Source organism: Salvelinus fontinalis, chromosome 9 (genome assembly GCF_029448725.1).
Source record: "Salvelinus fontinalis isolate EN_2023a chromosome 9, ASM2944872v1, whole genome shotgun sequence".
Classification (NCBI taxonomy): domain Eukaryota; kingdom Metazoa; phylum Chordata; class Actinopteri; order Salmoniformes; family Salmonidae; genus Salvelinus; species Salvelinus fontinalis.
This window is the reverse complement of record NC_074673.1, coordinates 37,624,868-37,637,203: the sequence shown is the minus strand read 5'-3', so window position 1 is coordinate 37,637,203 and position 12,336 is coordinate 37,624,868. Positions and strand designations below refer to the sequence as shown.

The window sequence follows — 12,336 nt, the reverse complement described above, 5'->3', positions numbered from 1 at the left end:
ATGTGCTACTACAGTATGTGCTGCTATGTGCTACTATGTGCTACTACACTATGTGCTGCTATGTGCTACTATGTGTTACTATGTGCTACTACACTATGTGCTGCTATGTGCTACTACACTATGTGCTGCTATGTGCTGCTATGTGCAACTACACTATGTGTTACTATGTGCTACTACACTATGTGCTACTACACTAGGTGCTGCTATGTAATACTACACTATGTGCTGCTATGTGCTACTACACTATGTGTTACTATGTGCTACTACACTATGTGCTACTACAGTATGTGTTACTATGTTGCACTACACTATGTGCTACTACACTAGGTGCTGCTATGTGCTACTACACTATGTGCTACTACACTATGTGCTGCTATATGCTACTACACTATGTGCTGCTATGTTCTACTACACTATGTGCTACTACACTATGTGCTGCTATATGCTACTACACTATGTGCTACTACACTATGTGCTACTACACTATGTGCTGCTATGTGCTACTACACTATGTGCTACTACACTAGGTGCTGCTATGTGCTACTACACTATGTGCTGCTATGTGCTACTACACTATGTGCTGCTATGTGCTACTACACTATGTGCTACTACACTAGGTGGTGCTATGTGCTACTACACTATGTGCTACTACACTAGGTGCTGCTATGTGCTACTACAATATGTGCTGCTATGTGCTAATACACTATGTGCTAATACACTATGTGCTGCTATGTGCTACTACACTATGTGCTGCTATGTGCTGCTACACTATGTGCTACTACACGATGTGCTGCTACACTATGTGCTGCTATGTGCTACTACACTATGTGCTACTACACTATGTGCTACTACACTATGTGCTGCTATGTGCTACTACACTATGTGCTGCTACGTGCTACTACACTATGTGCTGCTATGTTCTACTACACTATGTGCTGCTATGTGCTACTACACTATGTGCTGCTATGTGCTACTACACTATGTGCTGCTATGTTCTACTACACTATGTGCTGCTATACTATGTGCTACTACACTATGTGCTACTATGTGCTACTACACTATGTGCTACTATGTGCTACTACACTATGTGCTGCTATTTGCTACTACACTATGTGCTACTATGTGCTACTACACTATGTGCTGCTACACTATGTGCTGCTATGTGCTACTACACTATGTGCTACTACACTATGTGCTGCTACACTATGTGCTACTACACGATGTGCTGCTACACTATGTGCTGCTACACTATGTGCTGCTACACTATGTGCTACTACACTATGTGCTACTACACTATGTGCTACTACACTATGTGCTACTACACTATGTGCTGCTATGTGCTACTACACTATGTGCTGCTATGTTCTACTACACTATGTGCTACTATATGCTACTACACTATGTGCTGCTATACTATGTGCTACTATGTGCTACTACACTATGTGCTACTATGTGCTACTACACTATGTGCTGCTATTTGCTACTACACTATGTGCTCCTACACTATGTGCTACTATATGCTACTACACTATGTGCTACTACACTATGTGCTACTATGTGCTACTACACTATGTGCTGCTATTTGCTACTACACTATGTGCTACTATATGCTACTACACTATGTGCTGCTATACTATGTGCTACTATGTGCTACTACACTATGTGCTGCTATTTGCTACTACACTATGTGCTGCTATGTGCTACTACACTATGTGCTACTATGTGCTACTACACTATGTGCTGCTACACTATGTGCTGCTATTTGCTACTACACTATGTGCTACTATGTGCTACTACACTATGTGCTACTATGTGCTACTATGTGCTGCTATGTGCTGCGTTGTGCTACTATGTGCTACTACACTATGTGCTACTATGTGCTGCGTTGTGCTACTATGTACTACTACAGTATGTGCTGTTATGTGCTACTACACTATGTGCTACTATGTGCTGCGTTGTGCTACCATGTACTACTACAGTATGTGCTGTTATGTACTACTACACTATGTGCTGCTATGTGCTCCTACACTATGTGCTACTACACTATGTGCTTCTATGTGCTACTACACTATGTGCTGCTATGACAGTGTGCCATAGAATGTTTAAAAATATTTCACACTTAAACAATATGAGATGACTGACCAAAAGATGAGGTAGGCTAGGTTCATCCAGCAAGAATTATGTTTTTTGTTTGGGTCTTTCTTAGCAAAACAGTCTGGATCATGATTTAATAATATATCACAATCTGAACATAATAACATTCAAAGAATGTTCAATTTACCCCAGCCTCACGTCACTGATGGGCAGAGAAATAATCCTGTGTTTAGTCTGATGGCTTATGTTTACATTGGCGTCTCCTGTTGGAGGTTATGTGTGGTAACATTTGGCTTGTGGTCCTGGAGAGCCACGCTGGGCTGGTAGGTTAGTCGTCTTTGGCCTGGCAAAAGGAGGGTATGTCTGGCTCTCTCTTTGTCTTTGGGGGAGGTGGAGTGTGAGAAAATCAGATCTTGTTCTTTATAGTCTGACCACATTGCAAGAGTATGTCCTTGCTGTCCGAAATCTGCTGCTGCACGAGGTGTGGGATCTTTAAAGAGCCCCGGGCTTTAAAGAGTTTCAGGTCTACATATTGTAAGTAGACCATTGTTCAAACTCATTCTGCCATGTCTCACTCATTGCTCATGGATAAACCCACAATCATAGCTATTTAAGCAAAACCTTAGATGAGTCAACTTCTATGCTTAAATAGCACTTTGCACCTCTATACTTAGAGTAATAACATGGCTGTAATACTGATGTAACATTCTCTCTGAACACACTTATTGGCAAACATGCTGACAGTCAATGAAGAATGTGTCCCCTCACATACAACACAGAGATACTTACGGTGCTTGGAGCTCCCGTGGTGCAGTCAGACCTGCCCCCTCCACTGTGAACAGTCCCCCTCTCAGGGTGATAGGCAGGGGATTGGTGAAGCTGATGTGTGCAATTAATTTCCGAGATACAACTGCATCTCCCACTACCTGAAGCAAGAAAATGGACAGTGCAGGCATAATCAGAGAGGATTATTTCAGTATATCTAAAACAAGCCCCTACAGCATATTTCAACTGCTTTCCCTCCGGAAATGGCCAATCTTGACAATTGTGCAAAGTGTAAACAGTAGCACGCAATTCATCAAGCAATTATTCACCAGCTATTTACAGTTACATACAGTATAGCCTAGTACCTTGACTTGGAGCTGTGGCATGCTTAGTGGGATGTTGACCTCTTGCAGAATGATGTCGGGCTGGCTGCTGGCCTGGAGCAGTGCTGTGACCCTGATCAGGTTATGCTCAGACACACAGGCCCCATAGTGATCGTACCGTAGACGCATCACTTCCTTATGAGCTGTGAGAATAATAGGGATGAGAGGAAAAAGTATTATTGTATTCTTTTCACTTTGGTGTGGTATTTTTTGCTCTGTTTACTCGCTTCCTAAAAATACAAGAAACCCAGGGATGTTGTAGGTCAGACTCACCCAGTGCAAGTAAAAAAACAAATCTAACACAGGGACTGACACCAGTTCTGAGTCTTGATTCGTCTCGCCTACGGCACCTATATGGTGTATGTGACAAGCGGAGGCCCACCTTTCTGGGCTGGCACGGTCAGGCTGGCAGTCTTCCTATGGCACTCCCCCCGGTGGAGGCTGTTGTAGGTGACAGCGTTGGACGTCACAGTCAGCTGCGCTGGGGTGTCCTCCCCACCCACGTTGTGCACCTCCACTATCACATCAAAGTCTGTCCCCAGGATGGCCTGGGCGTGTCTGATCTTCAGCTCCAGCTGCCCTGGTCCTCCATTCAGCTGCGTTATCCGACGTCCTGCCTTCTCATACACCTCACGCTCCTTCACTGAACCTGGTAGAAAGAAAGGACGATGTCATACTGTTATATAAAATGTCTGTTTTTACGGTATGTGTGTGTATATAGTAACACCCTTCCCTTGATGTATTTGTTGTGTATAACGGTACTGTACTCTTTCTGTTCGGTTCCCATCTGTGCTAATATTGAAGCAGGTGTGAATATTTGTGCTTATCTGTGCTTAACGAAAGGAAGTGAATACCTTCAGGGTATTTGTAATGTTTAGTGATGTCCTCTCTGTAGTCTCCATACACACTCTTGGTGCTGATGTTTCGGCCCACAGTTTTCTGGTTGAGGGAAACCTGTGAGCGTTGGCCATCTGGGTAGACGATCCAGGTGACCAGGTCTGCGTTCACCTCAGAGAACACGAAGGCTGCATCATACTTCATCCCCACATCACCGTCCCTCACCGCCTTGACTGGACAGGGCCCACAACAGTACACCCCTAAGAGACAAGGGAACGATAGTGGGGGGGATGGGGTGATTTGAAGAGTGAGGTTACGAAGAGCCCAATAACAGAGTTTTAAAGGAGCTTTTCCTTAGTGAGACAGACTGATCATGAATATCAAGTGGGGCCGTACCATCACTCCTCTCCTGTGGGGTGGGATCCAGAGCCTGCCACCCATCATAGCCTTTAGGAAGATCCTCCCTATCCATCCAGGACTCCACCCAGCAATGGTAGTTCCTACACACACAAAGCATTTACAGTATTGATGTGAGGGAGGCCACTATAAAAAAACAGATGAATGTGCTGACTTTGTCGAGACCGAAATGTAGCTTTTGAGCTTTACCAGATCATGTCCTTCCTGCCTTCAGACACACTCTCCAGTTGCTCATTGTACAGATAGTCCACATTCAGGTTGCCGTCAGTGTCATGGGCAGAGGAGTAGTTTGTAACAGGGCGTGTAGGTATACCCAGACAGCGAAGAACTGTGGGATAGGTGAACGGAAGGAGCCAATCAGCAAATAGCATATAGTCTGTCTAGAATTACAGAGCTGAATATTACTGGAGCCCTAATGAAAGGTTAAAGAAAATATAGAGCCAGAGAGTGTTAGAAATTTGTAGTTGAAAAAAAGAGAGCTATCCTGTGTCAGGGCGCGGTATGTGTGCCTCACCTGTGCAGGCTACACCTGAGAACACCCAGCACTGTCCGTATCGCACCCTCTGTGTCCCGGCCTCGCGCCATCGCCTGAGGATGGCCACACTGCCGGTCCAGCGTGTGGGCGACACCCCATCATCATACTTCCCGTCCCAGCGGCCCAACACCACGCCACGGTCATCATTAGCGTTCACCTGCACAGATGTAGAGGAAGTAAGTTAATTACTGTGAGATTATAACTAAATCAAATCAAATGTTATTTGTCACATGCGCCGAATACAACAGGTATAGATCTCACAGTGAAATGCTTACTTACGACCCCCTAACCAACAATGGAGTACAAATAAGAATAAGAAATAAAAGTAACAAGTAATTAAAGAGCAGCAGTAAAATAACAATAGTGAGACTATATACAGGGGATTACCGGTACAGAGTCAATTTGCGGGGGCACCCGTTAGTCGAGGTAATTGAGGTAATATGTACATGTAGGTAGAGTTATTACAGTGACTATGCATAGATGATAACAGAGAGTAGCAGCGGTGTAAAAAGGGGGCGGAGGGCAATGCAAGTAGTCTGGGTAGCCATTTGATTAGATATTCAGTAGTCTTATGGCTTGGGGGTAGACACTGTGTAGAAGCCTCTTGGACCTAGACTTGGCCCTCCGGTACCACTTGCCATGCGGTAGCAGAGAGAACAGTCTATGACTAGGTTGGCTGGAGTATTTGGCATTTTTTAGAGCCTTCCTCTGACACCGCCTGGTATAGAGGTCTTGGATGGCAGAAAGCTTTTCCCCAGTGATTTACTGGGCAGTACGCACTACCCTCTGTAGTGCCTTGCAATCAGAGGCCAAGCAGTTGCCATACCAGGCAGTGATGCAACCAGTCAGGATGCTCTTGATGGTGCAGCTGTATAACCTGGTGTGTTTGGACCATGTTAGTTTGTTGGTGATGTGGACACCAAGGAACTTGAAGCTCTCAACCTGCTCCACTACAGCCCCGTCGACGAGAATGGGTGTATGCTTGGTCCTCTTTCCCCTGCAGTCCACAATCATCTCTTTAGTCTTGATCACGTTGAGGGAGAGGTTGTTGTCCTGGCACCACATGGCCATGACCTCCTCCCTATATGCTGTCTCGTCGTTGATCAGACCTACCACTTTTGTGTCATCGGCAAACTTAATGATGGTGTTGTAGTCATGCCTGGCCGTGCAGTCATGAGTGAACAGGGAGTACAGGAGGGGACTGAGCACACACCCCTGAGGGGCCCCTGTGTTGAGGACGACCTGGGGGCGGCCAGGATCCAGTTGCAAAGGAAGGTGTTTAGTCCCAGGGTCCATAGCTTAATGATGAACTTTGAGGGCACTATGGTGTTGAATGCTGAGCTGTAGTTAATGAACAGTATTCTCACATAGGTGTTCTCTTTTTCCAGGTGGGAAAGGGCAGTGTGGAGTGCAATAGAGATTGCATCATCTGTGGATCTGTTAGGGCTGTATGCAAATTGGAGTTTATGGTTTCTGGGATAATGGTGTTGATGTGAGCCATAACCAGCCTTTCAACGCACTTCATGGCTATGGCAGCTCTAGCCTTTAACCTCTTTGGGCTCAAGGGGCAGTATTGAGTAGCCAGATAAAAGGTGCCCATTTCAAAAAGGCCTCGTACTCAATTCTTGCTCGTACAATATGCATATTATTATTACTATTGGATAGAAAACACTCTCTAGTTTCTTAAACCATTTGAATTATATCTGTGGGTGAAACAGAACTGGACTTAGAGCAATTTTCCTATGTGTATGTCAGAATGCAGAATTTTGCTGGCTGTTCTGAGACCTGTGTATTAATTTGCCTGTCCTCTATTGGTTGAGATGCACTGCATACGCCTTCCACTGGGTGTCAGCGAATAGGGAGAATTGAAATGGAGTTTCTACGTAGTTCCAAAAGGTTATAAATTGCTTGGAACCGAAGTGTCCCATCTTTCCACTCTTCGCTCTGACGCAGGGAGGGTCTTGGCATGTCATTTTAGAAGCTCCCGTTTTAGCTCCTAGATATATCCGGCTCTGTTTTTATTCGATATAGGTGTTGAAGACATCGTAATGTTGTTATTTTAAACCGAATTATATCAGTTTATGTCAGTATATTGCGATTTTCGGGTATTTATTTGTGACGTTGTAGGAAGTTGGGTATCTCTGGCCCACATGGCTATTGTTTACTGCTAATTGCAACGTTGAAGACGACGTTCTCCAACCTAGCAACGATTCTTTTGGACAAAGGACACCTTTCCCAAATTCTGATGGGAGTTCATCGAAAAGTAAGAACTATTTATGCTGATAATTCATTGTTCTGTTGAAAAATGTCAAATGCATAAGACGCCATTTCCTGCAGTGTAGCCTTGCGTTATCGCAGCCTGTATTGCGCAGTAAGGTTAATTTTAAAAATGTAATTCAGCGATTGCATTAAGAACTAATTTGTCTTTCAATTGCTGTCCAACCTGTATTTTTTTAGTCAAGTTTATGAATAGTTTTTGATAAGAAAAGGTGCCTTTACAAGATGGCGCCGGACAGATTGCTTGACGTTATGGACACTATTCTCATTGTATAAGCACGATTTGTGCCGCTAAATATGCACATTTTCGAACAAACTCTATATGCATTGTGTAATATGATGTTACAGGACTGTCATCTGAAGAATTCTGAGAAGGTTAGTGAAACAATTCATATATTTTGGTGGTTTATACGTTATAGCAATTTTTGCCTTGAATCAATGCTGTTGTTATGTTTGCTATTGTGCTAAGCTAATATAACGCTATATTGTGTTTTCGCTGTAAAACACTTGATAAATCGGAAATATTGTCTGGAATCACAAGATGCCTGTCTTTCAATTGCTGTACACTATGTATTTTTCAGAAATGTTTTATGATGAGTATTTAGTTATTTGGCGTTGGTGTCTGTAATTTTTCTGTCTGCTTTCGGTGCAATTTCTGACTGTAGCTGCAATGTAAACTATGATTTATACCTGAAATATGCACATTTTTCTAACAAAACATATGCTATACAATAAATATGTTATCAGACTGTCATCTGATGAAGTTGTTTCTTGGTTAGTGGCTATTTATATCTTTATTTGGTCGAATTTGTGATAGCTACTGATGTAGTAAAAAACAGATGGAGTAAAAATAGTGGTATCTTTTGCTAACGTGGTTAGCTAATAGATTTACATATTGTGTCTTCCCTGTAAAACATTTAAAAAATCGGACATGTTGGCTTGATTCACAAGATGTGTACCTTTCATCTGGTGTCTTGGGCTTGTTAATGTGTGAAAGTTAAATATTTAAAAAATATATACACTGCTCAAAAAAATAAAGGGAACACTTAAACAACACAATGTAACTCCAAGTCAATCACACTTCTGTGAAATCAAACTGTCCACTTAGGAAGCAACACTGATTGACAATACAGTTCACATGCTGTTGTGCAAATGGAATAGACAAAAGGTGGAAATTATAGGCAATTAGCAAGACACCCCCAAAAAAGGAGTGATTCTGCAGGTGGTGACCACAGACCACTTCTCAGTTCCTATGCTTCCTGGCTGATGTTTTGGTCACTTTCGAATGCTGGCGGTGCTCTCACTCTAGTGGTAGCATGAGACGGTGTCTACAACCCACACAAGTGGCTCAGGTAGTGCAGTTCATCCAGGATGGCACATCAATGCGAGCTGTGGCAAAAAGGTTTGCTGTGTCTGTCAGCGTAGTGTCCAGAGCATGGAGGCGCTACCAGGAGACAGGCCAGTACATCAGGAGACGTGGAGGAGGCCGTAGGAGGGCAACAACCCAGCAGCAGGACCTCTACCTCCGCCTTTGTGCAAGGAGGTGCACTGCCAGCGCCCTGCAAAATGACCTCCAGCAGGCCACAAATGTGCATGTGTCTGCTCAAACGGTCAGAAACAGACTCCATGAGGGTGGTATGAGGGCCCGACGTCCACAGGTGGGGGTTGTGCTTACAGCCCAACACCGTGCAGGACGTTTGGCATTTGCCAGAGAACACCAAGATTGGCCAATTCGCCACTGGCGCCCTGTGCTCTTCACAGATGAAAGCAGGATCACACTGAGCACATGAGCACATGTGACAGACGTGACAGAGTCTGGAGACGCCGTGGAGAACGTTCTGCTGCCTGCAATATCCTCCAGCATGACTGGTTTGGCGATGGGTCAGTCATGGTGTGGGGTGGCATTTCTTTGTGGGGCCGCACAGCCCTCCATGTGCTCGCCAGAGGTAGCCTGACTGCCATTAGGTACTGAGATGAGATCCTCAGACCCCTTGTGAGACCATATGCTGACACATGCACATTTGTGGCCTGCTGGAGGTCATTTTGCAGGGCGCTGGCAGTGCACCTCCTTGCACAAAGGCGGAGGTAGCGGTCCTGCTGCTGGGTTGTTGCCCTCCTACGGCCTCCTCCACGTCTCCTGATGTACTGGCCTGTCTCCTGGTAGCGCCTCCATGCTCTGGACACTACGCTGACAGACACAGCAAACCTTCTTGCCACAGCTCGCATTGATGTGCCATCCTGGATGAACTGCACTACCTGAGCCACTTGTGTGGGTTGTAGACTCCGTCTCATGCTACCACTAGAGTGAGAGCACCGCCAGCATTCGAAAGTGACCAAAACATCAGCCAGGAAGCATAGGAACTGAGAAGTGGTCTGTGGTCACCACCTGCAGAATCACTCCTTTTTTGGGGGTGTCTTGCTAATTGCCTATAATTTCCACCTTTTGTCTATTCCATTTGCACAACAGCATGTGAAATTTATTGTCAATCAGTGTTGCTTCCTAAGTGGACAGTTTGATTTCACAGAAGTGTGATTGACTTGGAGTTACATTGTGTTGTTTAAGTGTTCCCTTAATTTTTTTGAGCAGTGTATTTTGAATTTCGCGCCCTGCACTTTGAGCTGGCTGTTGTCATAAGTGTACCGACGTCGGGCTTGCACGCCAAACAGGTTAACTCAGTGCGGATGTTGCCTGTAATCCATGGCTTCTGGTTGGGGTATGTACGTACGGTCACTGTGGGGATGACGTCATCGATGCACTTATTGATGAAGCCAATAACTGATGCGGTGTGCTCCTCAATGCCATGGAGGAATCCCGGAACATATTCCAGTCTGTGCAAGCAAAACAGTCCTGTAGATTATCGTCTGCTTCATCTGACCATTTTTTTACTGATCGAGTCACTGGTGCTTCCTGCTTTAATTTTTGCTTGTAAGCAGGAATCAGGAGGATAGAATTATGGTCAGATTTGCCAAATGGAGGGTGAGCTTTGTATGCGTCTCTGCGTGTGGACTAAAGGTGGTCCAGAGTTTTTTTCCCTCTGGTTGCACATTTAACATGCTGATGGAAATTTGGTTAGACATATTTAAGTTTCCATGCATTAAAGTCCCCGGCCACTAGGAGCACCGCCTCTGGGTGAGCATTTTCCAGTTTGCTTATGGCGGAATACAGCTCATTGAGTGCGGTCTTACTGCCAGCCTCAGTCTGTGGTGGTATGTAGATTGCTACGAAGAATACAGAAAACTCTCTTGGTAAATAGTGTGGTCTACAGCTTATGTACCTCAGGTGAGCAAAACCTCAAGACTTCCTTAGATATTGTGCACCAGCTGTTATTTACAAAAATACATAGTCCGCCGCCCCTTGTCTTGCCAGATGCCGCTGTTCTATCCTGCCGATACAGCGTATAACCAGCCGTTAATCAACCAGTATGTTGATAATGTCGTCGTTCAGTCACGACTCTGTGAAGCATAAGATATTACAGTTTTGAATGTCCCGTTGGTAGTTTAATCTGCTGCGTATGTCATCAATTTTATTTTCCAAAGATTGCACATTTTCTAGCAGAATGGAAGGCAGTGGGGGTTTATTCGATTGCCTACGAATTCTCAGAAGGCAGCCCGCCCTCCAGCCCCTTTTTCTCCGTCTTATCGTAACGCAAATGACGGGGATCTGGGCCTGTTCCCGGGAAAGCAGTATACCATTCACGTCGGGCTCGTCGGACTCGTTAAACGGAAAAATTATTCTGCCAGTTCATGGTGAGAAATCGCAGTTCTAATAAGAGATGGTTGCATTATGTACAAAATAAGTTTTAAAAAAAAGTTACAAACAACGCAAAGAAACAAACCAAAAAACACAATTGGATAGGAACATGTAAAACGTCAGCCTTCTTCTCCGGCGTCATCTATTCCCCTAGATGTAGAAATAATTACTTTATATGGTGAACCTTACCATTGCAGTAATTGTCCTGCTCACATACACTGGATCTGCTCGGTTGGCTGTGTCAATCTCTGGGTTTTTCAGTGCAGCAGGTGAATTGTTCAGGATTTCAAAACAGATATCCACCACATCTTGTTCAAACTATGAAAAATGAAATGTTAAAATATTATGAGAACACATTGTGCTCATGATGAGGTATGCAAATCTCAAACCAGTGTTAACATACAGTTGGTGATTGTGACTGTGAATATGTACCATCCTCCTCACTAGATGGAGACAATCAGCCATGCAGGCTGTCTGTCCGTCTCTCACTGTCTATGTGACTATGTCTCTCTCTCTGAAATGAGACAAACCCTGGATTTTCACACAGCCAGGGTAGAAATGCCTTACATCCACCAAAGACATTTATTCAGCCAGCTGAGGCACTGTGTCTCCAATGCCACCAAGCTGTGACAATTCACACAGGCCACCATCAAGCTATCAGACTCGCCAGAAACTACTGGCTGCCAACACCCTCCCACATGCCCTGTTGTTTATCTTTCTGTTTGAAAACGTCTCAGCTAGAACAGTGATTTAGGCAACACAACACTGAGTTCTTGTTCTCAATGGATCGATGGGTTGTGATCAAAAGATTTTCTCTCTATATATCAATTTTGTCTCAGGTGGGTTAGCTGTCCATCCTTCAGAGGTGTGCTGTTTGCTACCTGTCCAAAGTTCCAGGGCAGTGAGGAGATCTGGTCCCAGGAGCCCTGGTAAAGGAGGCCATTTTCATTCAGTATGTACTCCTCTAGTAGCTCCTCATCAGGTAGGTACACAGAGTCAGCTGGGAGGGAGAAAAACAAAGACCCAGCAGAGGAAAGACTGAGTGAGAAAACATATGGGGCAACAGCAATCTTATTGACTTGATATTGTATCACATAATTGACAGCTTTCATATCAGCAATCTCTTCACCAACTTTGACATTTCTCTATCCCTTCTAGTAATTTCATGTTTAGCTAAAACATATTTAAAAGTAAACACAGGGGGAGACAGACTGAGAAAAACACACAACAGAAGTAGAAGTTGAGTCCCCTGACTCTGACCTACTAAGAGTGCAAAA

General features: G+C 44.4%; 1 protein-coding gene across 1 annotated transcript in view; it reads right to left on the bottom strand.

Moving 5' to 3' along the window:
• Positions 1-12,336, bottom strand: part of LOC129861827 (protein-glutamine gamma-glutamyltransferase 2-like) — a 50,933-nt gene that overhangs the window by 36,371 nt on the left and 2,226 nt on the right. The window contains exons 4-12 of the mRNA XM_055932971.1: positions 11,941-12,059; positions 11,249-11,377; positions 5,011-5,188; positions 4,686-4,824; positions 4,476-4,579; positions 4,097-4,339; positions 3,625-3,891; positions 3,225-3,385; positions 2,884-3,020 (exon numbers count right to left, since the gene is read on the bottom strand). Of these exons, the coding sequence (XP_055788946.1) occupies positions 2,884-3,020; positions 3,225-3,385; positions 3,625-3,891; positions 4,097-4,339; positions 4,476-4,579; positions 4,686-4,824; positions 5,011-5,188; positions 11,249-11,377; positions 11,941-12,059 (1,477 nt within the window). The remainder of the gene's footprint in view (positions 1-2,883; positions 3,021-3,224; positions 3,386-3,624; positions 3,892-4,096; positions 4,340-4,475; positions 4,580-4,685; positions 4,825-5,010; positions 5,189-11,248; positions 11,378-11,940; positions 12,060-12,336) is intronic.